The sequence below is a fragment of the Symsagittifera roscoffensis genome, chromosome 2, assembly GCF_963678635.1.
Source record: "Symsagittifera roscoffensis chromosome 2, txSymRosc1.1, whole genome shotgun sequence".
Taxonomy (NCBI): Eukaryota; Metazoa; Xenacoelomorpha; order Acoela; family Convolutidae; genus Symsagittifera; species Symsagittifera roscoffensis.
The window spans coordinates 38,235,798-38,250,592 of record NC_087063.1 but is presented as its reverse complement, the minus strand read 5'-3'; the positions used below and the strand labels follow the sequence as shown (position 1 = coordinate 38,250,592).

The 14,795-nt window shown below is 36.9% G+C and overlaps 1 protein-coding gene across 6 annotated transcripts in view; it reads left to right on the top strand.

Moving 5' to 3' along the window:
• The window catches only part of LOC134839070 (neural cell adhesion molecule 1-like), a 511,831-nt gene that overhangs the window by 37,324 nt on the left and 459,712 nt on the right, over nucleotides 1–14,795 (top strand). For all 6 annotated transcript variants that reach the window (XM_063854482.1, XM_063854480.1, XM_063854481.1 and 3 more), the window contains 2 exons: nucleotides 8,993–9,313; nucleotides 9,617–9,775. In XM_063854482.1, coding sequence (XP_063710552.1) covers nucleotides 8,993–9,313; nucleotides 9,617–9,775 — 480 coding nt within the window. The remainder of the gene's footprint in view (nucleotides 1–8,992; nucleotides 9,314–9,616; nucleotides 9,776–14,795) is intronic.

Here is a 14,795-nt window from a genome sequence, read left to right as displayed (position 1 = left end):
GCCAATCAAGTCTCTTGGTATCATCTCTTTTTTAACTTAAACCCGACCGCTAATTTTAGCCGACATAGCTCCAACTCGGATTACATCTATATCTCTGACTCAAAGACCTCCAGGTCATAAATAAGCCTCATAAGCCTCATGTACCCTCATATTCATAAAGTAAAAGTGACAACCCTCCTCTATCACTCAATACAAAAACCAACATTAGTGTCTCAGCTTATACCCCAATCGTCACCAAAAGGAAAATAATAAATTAGCCTAAGAACAAAATTTAACCTCATCACTTAGCCGAAGGGCAATCTACCGCCTAATTTTCCCTAATCATCCCAAAAAAAAGAACCAGAAATGAATACCTAAACACCCAAATTTCCCTTCACCAAAAATACTTCTTACCCAACCCACTTGTCAAAAATCATTAAACTGTTCGACCCTACTCGATTTAATATCCAAAAGCAAAAATATTTTTGGTAAAGCAAATCATTTTTCAAATGCTTCTTTCAGATTCAGTTAAACAAAGTTTTAAAATAAACATTTCAAACTTTCTTTCAATATTTTCTTCAATTTTTCAACTCTGTATTTTTTAACCAATTTTTAAGAATTAATATCCTCAATTCTCTAGCTATTAGTCACCAAAAAATTAATTTCTATTCCTCCATTTGGGATTATATTTCTCTCTTCAAAACTATTGATCGACTAATCTGATACGACACTGAACCAATTTCCTTAATGATACTAAGCTTAAAAAGAAGGAAATACAAGTCTATCTTTTTCCTAAATTTTCGCAACGCAATAGCTTCTTTAATTTGGAACTTTACAAAATCAAAAAAGAAAGCAATAATCGCTTCTGTACTAGCAAAAGTTTTAATTATCATTTTTGCTGAAGAATATTATCAAAAACACAAACTTCACTAATACAAAACTATAGATTCAATAAACTTCAAAATTGCTAATTCAAACCTTAAAAAGGTTTCCCCAGAAACCAATCCACCCCAAGACACCCAAACAACAGCTAAACCTAGTCAAACATATCAAGCCCAATCATCTACTCGTAAATCATATGTAAAAAATAACGCATCATTATCAGAAACACTAACACCAGCCCATCGTTACGCTCCCCTAAGCCAACCCCATGATAAACCAACTTATAATATTTACCCCTCAAAAAAACAAGACCTTAACAGAACAAGAACTTTGAGCCAAAACCAAATTCTAACAACTATATTTGACAGACAATTTAATCAGCCCCGACGTTATAGAAATCTAACCACACAGAGAGTTCAATTTAAAATCATTTCATCACAATCATCAACATTTCTAGATCTTTCGCATAGTACGATACAAAGTACCCCCACCATTTCAATTCAATTTTCAACAAATACACAAAATCATCCATCAGACTATTTAGATTCATTACCTACTTCTGAGAAAGTTTGTGAAAATTCTTTCTATCCCACACTCCATCACAAAAACTTTCACATTGGATGACCTAAACACTTTCTCAAGGCAAACCCAATCTTGCGAATGATTCAATAAACATTTTTGCAGATACCATCTTATCTTTACCAGAAACATTATCCTTTCTATCAACACCTTCACTCAACGCTCAAAGACCATCAACAACGTTTCCCACCGTTTTTTAGTTCAATTAGGCGACAGATAACGTGAACTACAAGGCAAAAATAAACATTTATGCTTAGACTGGACCTCCTTTGTGGCACCCCCTTCACTTTTTTATCCAACACCTCAATAGTAATCCAATCCATAATTGGGTACCAAACAGACTAAAACATAGACACGATATTTGCAGAGACATTCAAGAATATAATATGCAGATTTTTTCACAGCAAAACTTAACGCTCAAATTTTAAAGAACGGTAAAATTAAACAATTTAGTACATCATCCATCACCATTGTAACCACCATTTATCACCGCTCATTCGTTGTTCCCTCTATTGATCACAACAGAGTTTAAATAAAATTACGATAGATACACAAAAAAGACCATAGGTTATATAACGAATTATAATCCTTTTTAAGGACTCTCCTACTTATGTATCTCTTATAGTTTTAACAATTAAAACCCTTTCTCTTTTAGTACACCTTGAACCCATAAATCATTAAAACCTATCTCCCCGAACCGGACCCCAAGATCTCCTTCTTACATATTTTGATTGTGAACATCACCAACAGAAAACACTACATAAATATGCAATTAACCAGGTCACACAATGTAAATCTGACCCACTGTAGTCACTACATTTTACGCCAAAGCCCGAGCCACAAACCCAACAGGTTATAAATTCACAGTAAAATTCTCTGAAAAGAAAGTACCTTCATGACAGGCTTCAAATGGAAACAAGAATAGACTCGATCATGAATCTGTTTATTAAGTTTTCAAATGTTGTTCTAGACTCGGCAAATCAAGCACAATTTGAACACCACCATGGTCAAATTTAACTAGACGATAAATTCTTTATCATGGTGCACATGGACGTTTAATCTATCTATCATATACATGATAGAAATTGAATAGCTCACATTGGAATGAAAAAACCATCAAACTCTAAGGCTGACAAAAAATATTCAGGCTATCAAGAATTAATGTTTTTGATTGGAAAATTCCTTTACAAAAAGTACAACTAACACGAGATTTGAAAGATGGACTATGTTATATCAAAAATTTGGCTTACCATGTTGAAACGATCATGTATAATGTTATTCCACTACAAAAACGCAGGAAACTTTAGTTTGGTTCCCTGAAGACTCATGTACCACAAATCAAGTTGCTCAAAATTCACGCATGAATGACAAAACTTCAGAAAAAGTTTTTTTCATGTAGTGTCCATACCCTTTAAATAAAACAAACCCTGTCCGATCAAGGCCCAACCCAAATCAATATATGTGATTATACACACTATGGAAGATAAATTAACACGTTTTCATTTTTACCCTGGAACTGAAGTAGCATGCAAAAACCCCATATCACTTTTTCGAACCCAATATTTAGCAACTCTTGTCGAATATGAAAAAAGTTTCGACATGAAAACAGGCAAATCAAATCTTGACGTGGCAAAACTAAATCGAAAAAAAGAAGACAATAAATCTTACATCCCGGTAACTTTTTACAAAAATAAAGAATTGTCCAAAAAATCAGGATAGCACCAGGTTACAAGAACTATCATTAAAAATACTTACATTTTTTGCCGCAATCCATTATGAACTTCACCTCCATATGAAGCTTTAGCAGTAATCAAATATCTTATGCGGGATACCTCTTATCAGGCAACCGATCTAAATTCTGTAATCACGAAGGAAACATTATTTGGCACTGAAAAAGTTAAACCACATTATGTATTTGGAGGCAAAAAATGCTACCAATGCATGTCTATATTTTAAGAAAAACAGAGTACATTTTGAATGCACCTTATCACCCCGCACATATTTTTGGGATACAGCTGTCCCACGTGGATCTGAAATGATAATAATATGGTACAGCTCAACCCAAACGAAGATGAATATTATTTTCTTGTTCCATAGCCACCTTCAAAGAAATTCTCACCTTAGAGCATACGCGCAATTGCTCGCTACCAAAATATAGATATACAGTCATAGGCATATAATCCCAGCCAAATAAACAAAATCGCATTTGAATACAACAATTTCAGGAATTTCTCGCTAAAAAGGATGCAATCCAAAAACAATCAAGCCACCAAAACCCCCGCAAACTAGCTGAAACAGCAGGTTTTCAGACATCTACCAGCAGAACAACAATGGACATTTTAACGAATTTAAAGAATATATATACATAAATGGAGGAATGTATCGCCCATAAGAGTTTTCACCAATCAACAGTTTTAATTTTTTGGATATAAAAAATGAACTCCGAGCATTTCTAGGATGGCTCTACTATATCCTAGAAAGATTGACGATCTTGTATGCAATGTTTAATTTTATAGGAAGTTTGTTTTCTTTTTTAAAAGGAATCGACAATACATGCACATTACATACACAAGTCAATAGACAAGCTACAATAGCACAACTTTGTTCGCAGGTTTTTTTAGTTTTTCTTACACCTCTAACAAAATTTTTCTTGAAGGAAAAATTAGAGAATACAAAAAAATATCTGCCCAACAAACACATGATAATCCGCAAGACAAAAAAATACTACACCTACAGCATCATCACTTTTACACAGTTTACAAAAAAACTATACTCTATCAGTAATCCCACAAAGTGATAGAAATACACTTTCTACCACCGAACGGATCATAAAAACCAGTAACTTACAATACAGCCCTACATCTCACACAGGACCCTTTCCTATCCATCCCATCTCCATTGCCACAGTTCCCTCCTTGAAACTTCAGACCTCACCTGTTCCACCAACCCAGTTTTTTTTCTAATTCACAACGGATGGACTCTGATGACTCTGATCAAACAACTTGTAATACAATTTCTAATTTTAATAAATCAGAAGTCGACACACCCGATGAATTCCTAGACTCCGAGCCCAATCCCACTGATTTTTCTCAACCACCTTTTCAAACCAAATTTCCTCTACCCCTGTTAAAATTTTTACCTCTTCTTCCTCGCACATTGACGCTACCCCTATCCTTCCCCTCTTTCAAGTAATATACCCGATGTACATAGTACCATCACAGATGACCAGCTAGAGCATAATTTAGATGATTTTATTACCCACCAGCAACAAACTCCAATAACTCATTAACTATTCATCAACTAACGCACTCAGCTCCAACCTCCGAATCTTCTATCCCTTCTGTCCACGTTGCCCCTACGCGCGCACACAGATTTTTTATGAAACGAAAACACCCCAACACTACACCACATTTTTGCATTGGACGCACATCATCATCTCGACACTTTTTTCATTACCCACATCATACTAATACACCCTTCTTTTTTTCATCCAATACACCTAATTCAACGGAGATAACTCAGCCCAACGAGCACAAATTATCGATGAAAACTTCCTACTCCCAACCGTTTCATGGGTATCAAACCGAAAATTCACTAACCGACTAAAAGTACCCCTAAGAGAGAAGACAGACGACTATGAACTTTGCGTCTCAATAAATCACCAATTTACTCAATCAAAAAAATATAGGATTAGATCGATTAAACGATTCATTGCACAAAAAAATATCAGTTATTCTATTGATCACTACGATCATACTGTCTTCCGATAAATGGAAGATTCCCAGTGTGACACTGACCCTAACACCAACGCACAAGTAACCCAAAAGTATCAAATCAGAATACATTTTTCACCTCGATAGTACTAATTAAAAAATTTGACCACATTATCGACAACGCACGAACGAACACAAAAAATAATGAGCAATTTTTCAGTAAGTTTGATCACTTTGCTTCACATTTAGTTTTCTAACACCGAAGTTACGAGATATAAACTGTTCACATGAAATTATGTTGAAAACTAAAGTAAAACACACTTGTAATTATTATAATTTCATCCAACCATACTATCTTCACAAACACCTTCTCGCAATCTTCGTCATTGCTTTATACTCATTAACTCTAAATATACTATCCCCTTTCTTCCTAAATTTCATAGATTGTGTCAATTCCACCAACTTACGCGGCATCCTCCTTAACCTCGACCCTGGAAGACAGATGTACATCTTTTGCCCCCTAACTAACAACTTCCCGCTTGAAGACTCCCTCCCCGTCATTATCGCGCATGAGTACAAACTTATATCGAAATTGCCTTATTAGAAAACATTCATAATTTCAAACTTAACCATAAACTTTACAAAGTCACACAAAATTTTAACCACGAATTTTCAGCTGTCACCGAAGAAATCAATATCATCCGAGCACTTAAACATCTTTGGACACTGCTTTGCCATGCTTGCCAAGCTTGCCAAGCTTTTTTTATGCTTGCCAAGCTTTTTTTATTCTGCGACACTATTAAAACTAACATTCCCCATGGAAGTTTTCCCGACCCCGAATCTTCGTAAGTATGAATTTATGTTACTACTTATACAAATAAATGAAACTCTCACCATTTCATACGTTTGTTTCTTTTTTTTTTAGATTTCACCAGTCATTCATCTAAAAGATTAAAACAAAAAAAAAAGAAAACAAAAACCAAACTCTAACTAAATTTTCCATTTTCTAATCTATCTAACTATGTGTCATAAACCCCGAATCTTCGTAAGTATGAATTTATGTTACTACTTATACAAATAAAGGAAACTCTCACCATTTTATACGTTTGTTTCTTTTTTTTTTAGATTTCACCAGTCATTCATCTAAAAGATTAAAACAAAAAAAAAAGAAAACAAAAACCAAACTCTAACTAAATTTTCCATTTTCTAATCTATCTAACTATGTGTCATAAACCAAATCAGTGTAAATTCAATACAAAAGCAATAATTTAATAGAAATGTTGTAAATTCAAATTACGAAGAAGTAAAATATTAATGAAAATTAAACTAATGTTACTATGAGTGTTACTCTTTATCTAGTTTTTTTTTCTCAATTCATTTGCCCATGTTTCAGGCGCTTTTTCTTTTTAAATTGAGTAACTCGCTGCCGTAGAATTGTTTATTAAAAGAGTTTCTAGCTTTACAAACTAACTGCTAACAACTTTAAATTGCTTTCACGCGTTTTCAAAACTTTCTTTTATTTTGGTTGGAAGGACATTTAAATAAGCTTAAGCTAACCAACGCAGCTTACGAATGCCACAAAACCAACCGCATGTATGAGATAATTTCATGCTACCGAAACCTGATAAAGCCCAGATTAAAACTGGATAAATTATTCTTTTAAAACTCGCTTTTTAAATTTATTAAAATCAGTTGAAACACAAAATTACCTGAGAACTACACAAATCTCAACCATCAGCTTTTTAAAAAAAAAGACACAACCAAAGAACAAAAGAGAAAAACACCTGATAAAAAGAACAAAAGTTTGAACACGAAAAGGTACTCAGCTCAAAGAGACGAGAAGATTATACTCCTGCAACTGGCCTATAAAGGACGCACTGAGCATGCTTTAAAGCCGGCCTCATCCACCGCGCTAAGCCACGCTTAAGACACACTTTCGACTTTGTTGACGAGAGCAGCTCTAGGGTGAGCGTTTCTTCAAAATAGGCGAAAACGATTAGTAACAATCATAACTAAAACTGATCTCACAAACAAGAAGCAGATATAAATATATATTGTAAAAAATTTTCGTAGAGCGAAAATAACGAGCAGCAAAAGGATATGAAACTCGATGACAATCCGACTCTGGAATAGCAAATCTATTGGTTTGTTGCGGTAGTCACAATTCTCACAGGTTTTAAAATATGGAACCATTATCGCAGAAAAGGTACCCATTGCCAACTCAATGTTCAACTCAATGCGATTTCTAGTCTTCTGAAATTTCACACGGGTGAGAGAAATAAAAGCCTACCTCGGTTTTTGTGCATTGTTGAGAATGTACGTGTCTCGCTCTACTTATGATTTCAACACAACTTTGTAAAAACCTGAAATCTTGACGCGACCACTCAACCCGACATTGATACACGAAACCCACTTCTGAAACACGAGCAACTGTATTCCTGCTCGCTACGAAGATAACTACTCCAGAACACGAGCAATTGTTTATTTCTCTTCCTTCGCGGAACCAGTGCTTCAAAAAACTCCACACCAAAAAATCAAGAAACTTCTTCATCCATTCTTCACAACAACAAATATCAAATTTAAAAGATTTCTAAACCCCGGATAGGTGGAACCAGTTCATAACCAGTATTTATTCTATCCGTTTATATTCTTGATAAACTATCTCTCTAAACACTTAGAGCTAACCAACCATGATCCAAAACCAGACTTACAAAAATTTTAGGGCTGAAGTTGTTTATAGTTTCAGCCAGAACAGAAGAAATTCAACTTAGCAAACAGTTGATCTTCTCCAGAGAAATTCCTGATATCTAGCCTCGCAAATATTAGTATCCACTAGGTCTATTGAGACTAGGAGATATCAGAGAAAGGTTATGATTGGTATTAGACTAAGAAGTTGCACGAATCTATCCGCTCGAAAATAAGATAGCGTGACGACCAAACGATGTACCTTATCTGAAATTAATCTATGAGGGAGTAACCCCGGACTTGAACTCATCTGGTGCGACCAAGAATCTCGAACAGACCTCTACATATTTAGATTTAGCAAACTCAAAATAGAAATAAGATCCAAAAACAGCACAAAATGTTCAGTAGTATTGAAAACTTACCTCCACGTCTCAATAAGTCTAATCAATACCAACAAGAATCCAAGCTAATACCAGGTCAAAACCGAATAGCAGGCCGAGCTTCTACTTTGTGAAACAAAAAGGCTGACGGTAACTACTACTTCTCTACAAAATTCTCAATGCAGTTTTTTTTTATTCGCTAAAATGAAATAAATTACTTGGGGGAGTAAAATTCATTTCCAAGACATATATCTCTCATTGACATATAACTAGTAGTAATTTACTACCAAACTGAATTAGATCAGTCGTTTATTTTCAAAAAATCTGCAGTAACTTTAAAATTTTTGTAAAATTTAAATAAATTGAATAGAAAATACAAAAAATAGTTAGTAAATAAATTTAATTTTTCTAAATCAAAACTATAAAATGTTCCCTGCTTCTCAAGGACTCCTTTTATCCTTGCTATTTGGTTTTTTCATCTAAATAATAGCAAATAATCACCCAAAAAACTAATATCCTTTAAATTTCAAATTCGAATGTTTTTTAACTCCGAGTTTCAAAAAAAAGATATTTCGAAAAAGATCGCTTTTGGGGTAAAATACTAGGCCCCCAATTGCATTATTTAATTTCTGCTCAAATTTTAGCCAGATTTATCTTCATCATTTTTTGTCTACAATTACCCTTACTTCAGAAAAACGCTTTTCAATTTTATTTTATTTTTTGTTTGTGGGATAATTTTATTTAGCACTGCAACACGATGTGGTTGTGTTTTAGCTGACAAGGGGGACACGTCTGTTAGATGGGAGGCTCCATTGGAGGCCAACAGAACGGGGCTGGTGGGGGTGCAAGAGGGGGGAAGTGTTCTGGTGGTCAGTGTGCCAGGTCCGGCTGGATCAGCTGGCGGGAACCCAGGAACTTTTAGTGGGACCGGTGCACTGCAGCAGGAAGCTGGAAGGGTCACTGGCGATGACGAGGGAGAGGGGGAGAGGGAGGGGGAGCAAGAGGGTAGTGTGATAAGAAGACTGAAGGGTCAATTCAGATGCAGCAACACTCTCTCGCCCTCCGACCATGCAGACGTATTTCTCACAGCACCATGTAATCTCTTCATCAAGCACAAAATTAGCCTCCAGTTGAAACCATTTCCAAACAAACTCCGTTTCTGTTAATCATTGTTTTTCAAGAGTTGCACACAAATGCTTCTTTAGTCATTGTCGGACAAAAGATGCAGACACCCAGACCACTTTGTCGAGCTGAATGTTTCCAACGATGCAAAGATGAAACTTGCAATAGTAAACATTGGTTTATTAGTTTCTGAATGACAAAAACAATCAGCTGTTTTAACATAAGTTTTGGTCCTATCTGATTTAGAAAGTGCTAACACGCTTGATGGTAATTTAGACCTGATTGATGTGAAGGCAGAACCAGTGCAGTACGTGACCAAGGGATACCCTGGCAATTTGAGCTGTGTGGCTAGCTTCCAGGACCCAAAAAGCACCAAGAACTCTCTCCAGTTCAAGAAATCCTCCCCAGTTGCACCCTCAATCTCCCCTGAACTGAGTAAGTATTTTTTCAGTTCTTCACAATTATTGAGTCTGTTTATGGACACCTGTTCTTTCTTCGGCAATCTACTCAGGTCCTAACAAGTGTTTATTGAATGTTTCCGACACATTTTTGCTCTTTTGGTCGGACTGTGAAAGTCCTAGTTTACAAAAAGGGGGAGATTTGTTATCAGATGCAAATTTCACACATGCTTAACCGTGGAATCAGCTTCTTTATAAGGGTGTTTATTCCTTACTAGGTACGGGGGAAGTAGTTAAAGAGATCGCTGTGAAAGTGTTCAAGATGACACCGAAATGTACTAGAATTGATGTGTTCAAGGGCGCTTAGAATTGATATTTGTTGTGTAGAAAAATTAAAATTGAATCTTAATATTTCAACTTGGCTTATCTATTGCACAGCTCATTTTGAATGAACAACAGCCTGTTTTCTTGATCACTGGCCTCTGTTTGAGCTTCCAGAAACAAAATAATGTGAAAGTATAATCAATGCATGGTTCATAAGAGGATTCAAATAGTGAAAAAGTCATTGTAACCCTTTATTGTTGCGACCCCTTGAAAAGAGCAAAAATGGTATTAGACGTAAGAGACGGCATAGAGGACTGTTGAATCTCTCCGGAAGTGCCCCTTTGTCACCCAGTTCTCCAGTTGGCCAGGGGTCTTCCCGCAAAGGGTGACCCTAAGTGTGACATTCAATTAGGAGACGGGCTAAACTCACATCCATTAGCCCCTTATTTACTCTATTTCAACAATTGAGCTAAATTAAATTCTATTGTGTGGCTACCAGCAATCAGATACTTATGTCTATCTCAAAATCAGCTGCCAATTCCCATGAGCAAAACTTCATGTCGTTAACATGTGTAGAACAGAGATATGCAAACATTTGAGCTGATTGAAATTTTGTAGAAAAAAGATTCCGTATGTACCTTTCTCACATTGAGATCGTCCTCTTTGTTTTTTTTTGTGTAGAATGATTCTTTTCTTCTTTTTTATCTTAATTGCCATTAAAGCTGAATCTGAATGACTGGATATGAATCAGACCTTCAAATAATCAGGATCTGATTAGCTTCCTTTTGTTCTAATTCGTTCAAATAAGAAGCCATCTATTTCTATAGAAAACGGAAATCTGCGAGAAAAAGAAAAGTTCATTGGATTTGAAATTTTTAAATGCGTGAGGTAAGCAATAATTATGATGGTCTTGCAAGAAGTATATCTCAGCTTCTCATTGCTGAAATTTTGAATTACTTCGTAAACTAATTCACTTAATTTCAGGATTCAAAAAAGTTACCCGTTTTCAAAGCTTTTCGTTTTGCTCCGCCATCGTTCAACTCGAGGGACCATTTGAGACAATATCGATCCGCAAAGGAGAAACCTCAGGACAGTTTTTTTTCAAGGGTTATTGTGTCGAGAGGTCAAATTAAGTCAAATATGATGGTGACAAAAGTCACTAATTAAGGTGGCGCTGAGTAGACAACGCCTCCAACAAGTGTGGCAAAATTGGTGCTATAGCTTACTTGTTTCTAATTAAAGAAGTTTTTGAACGATTTTTTTTCTTTAAACCAAAGGAAACCTCGAAAAAATATATGATACAGAAAGTTTTCTCGCGCTTCGGGAGTTTATAACCATAATTCTGGTGCCTTGTAAACTTTTTTGAATGTCCGGGTGTTTTGCTGACGTATACTCTCATCTTTTCGAAATCTGTTCCACATTCTTGCTATAGTTCAGTTGACCTCGTTCGCGTGCAACCCACTAACATGGTCCACAAATTTCTCAAACCTTCAATTCAATATTAGGTAACTCCATCATCAAAATTTTTCGCCTATCCAAAGCACAGTTTGGTTCGTAATGGTGGTCATTGCACAGATGGCAAAGAATGTTGTCACCACAGCAAAATTTGTTAACTGTAACAAAATTTCCTAACAAAATTTTGTTAGTTTTTTGAAGCAAAATTTTGAAGCAAAACTGTTGAAGATTAGAGGTTTCGATAAGGTAATTTTCAGAACGGGAATAAAACTGCAATTCATGAAGCTAGTCGGAGACAATGAAATAGAGGTCAACTAAAGGTGCAGACAACTCCAAAGGCTAAATAGCAGTTAGCGCCAGACAGTTGGATTAAATTCAATTTAATCACTATGACATTTCCTTTCTTGCGGGAAAATGAAATGTGGAAAATTAAAGTTCTTGATGAAATGAAATGTAGATTGATGACGAAAATTTTTAGCTAAATTTTGGGTTTTGATATCAACTGATTATAACTGAAATTTGAGTTTTTGACCGCTCTACGGCCTGCCCTCTCCGTGGAATACATAAGCAATTTTTGAAATTCATTTCTTCTTACTTTCATTCTTCATTTTTCTGCTCCATGTGAATTCTGAGTATGATCGATCATAGCAGCCCCCGTTTTGTTAACAGCATATGCTTCCTCCCTGGACGTCTCGAAGTCGTTTCGCCTTGAGAGCTTGCTGACTCTTGACTTGAGTACGAAACAAGCCATTGCTTCCAATTTTTTTTCTTAGATCCTGCCTGTGGAATATCCGCCAATGCCGCCGGTGCAGTGTCGTCTGCGTTTGCGTTTCGCCGTAGGTGCAGTGTCGTCTGCGAGTTGGCGTTTGCGTTTCGCTTCCGTCGCGCCAGTTTTCTGCCATTTCCGTCTTGCCATTTGTCTTCAATCGTGTACGCCGTAGCCGTTTCGTAGTCGCTAGGTCAAATCCTCGTTTCGGTAAGACTTTTTTCGCTGACTGCCGCTCGCTCCCGCCAGTTCGGCCCCTGGCCTTTCTCTCGAGCCTCCTGCGTTTCAGTGGTCGTTCGTTCTTCCTCCGGTGTACTTTCTTCCGGTGCTCTTGCCGTTGATCGTTTCTTCGCCAGCATTCGTTTCGATGCCATTGGCAGCTCTTCGTCATAATCCGACTCGGAAGAATGATCGCCCTTGTTTTTTCGGCTGAGTTTCATGTTCATGTTCATGGCTTGCGTTTCGTGCTGGAAGACTTCTAGACATCATTTTCCGTTTCACCTCCTGTGGTGTTGGCGGAACTTGAACCACCCCGGGTGCTCGCTTTTTCGGTGTTGCTATTCTTCGCAATGCAACTTCCTATTTCCTAACAACAGCACCATTACTCATTTTATAGTATGTCGAGTTTCGTTCTTTTTTGGTTGTTAAAATTTTATACCTGTTAAGGTTTTGATACCTTGAATGCTGCATGATGATTGCCGGAGGAGCTGTTGGCGCCGGTGATTCTGCGCTCGGCCGATATCTGGCTCCACCCCTGGTTAGTTATCTGTTCGTCAGATAGTCGCAATAGGTGCCGTACGTTTTTTATTTACTTTGTATGCGGCATCAGACTGGACTCAACAGTTTGTCTCCACCGGATGTGGTATCAATTAAGCGTCTGGGTCTTGTTCATCGAAACAAGCAGATTCTGAGCGGATTACTTTTTCCCACATTAGGTTCCTTAGGGACGGCTTTTTAGTTAAATTTCTGAGAACTGCATTAGCTTACTCCCCCATGGTGAGCTTTGAACGGTGTTAGCTTTAGCGTGGCGTTTTGGGGAAACCTTAAGGTGCCGAGGATCCTTTGACGGTTTTTCTCCAAGGGTTTCGATTTCTTTTCTCGCTAAGACATGAGGACTGAATTTAAGAGGCTGCCTATGGCTCATTCAACGCGTCCTGTTGCTCTATGATCGTTAACTGGCGAGACGATTAATTCGATCCCTTCTTGGCGACATAAGTTTTTTACGTCCATGGACATAAATTTTGTCCAATGGTCCACCCGAATTTGTCGCGTGTTGATATTTTATCGTAAAATTTTTTAGAGTTTTGTCGGACATTTTTGAGGTACAAGCCACGGCCGACTACCACCTGGAAATACTGTCGACCGCCATCAGAACTTAATTTTAAGGTTCGTTCGAATAGTTCATTGGTCACCAGAAATCTTAATGTACTGACTCGTTAGGTTCTTTGGGTTCAAACATTTTCCGTACATCAAGTTTTGGGCATATGTTTTTTCAAATTTACCGGCTACTGTGCATTCTCGGAAATTTTCTGCTATCGACGTTAAATGTAATATATGTACGGATACCAGATGTCCTTGGCCACTTCGTACATATTAGACTTCCCGTGGTGGTAGTAAGTGTAGTCTATTTTTCACCACCGTGTGCAGAGTGTAGTGTTCGGTATCACAAGCTTATCGTCTATCCAGAGACATCCGTCTCTGACATAGAAGTCCTTAAATATTTTGAGCGTAACATTTGCTAACTGTTGTAATTTTCGTGCGTAATTCTGGGTCGTTGCTTTTAATCATGTCAATAATGACATGTAATTGGGGATCTGCGGGTTATTGAGATTCAACAAATCAAAGATTGAATAAATAGCAAAGGGCGCATTGTTTAGTTACAATTTTACAGTTTCGAGGAACTATTGACATAACTCATTTTTCAGGATTAACCGGCGGATAACTTTCACCCCGATAAACCGAAGGAATTGAAATAGTAGAATTTCTTTTAGTGCTCCTGATTTCTCTAGTAGACACTTGCATCTTTTGATTAATTTCCTCAATTTCATCCTGCTTATGCAGGTATGTCGTTCAAGTAATTTTCTTAGTTTCCGTTCCTTTTGTAAGTTTGAATTTTTAGAATTTTCTGAGATGTTTTAGTATAACCGTAACTTAATTCAAAGGCTGCCCATCTAAATTTGCATATGTATCAGTTGACCTGCCGGATATGCAAATTGCTGCAATGTGATTGGTCGAATTCGCTTGCATGTTATTCCACCCTCTAGCGATTGTTCTCTAATCGATATACTGCATAAGCGCTTCTCATTGGCCTCTGGCGACTCAAACATTCCTTGGGAAATAATTAACTTTTGAAAAACAAGGACGCCGCGGGTTGAGTTGATTTTCGCGACCAAAATCATACTATCATATGTGCTGACCGGTTTGGCGTCTGAACTTGGATGTCTTGGCAAGTAAACCGCGAGACAAATTTTAGCTCACGGTTTATGTTCCACTTGGAAATCAAATGGTATAA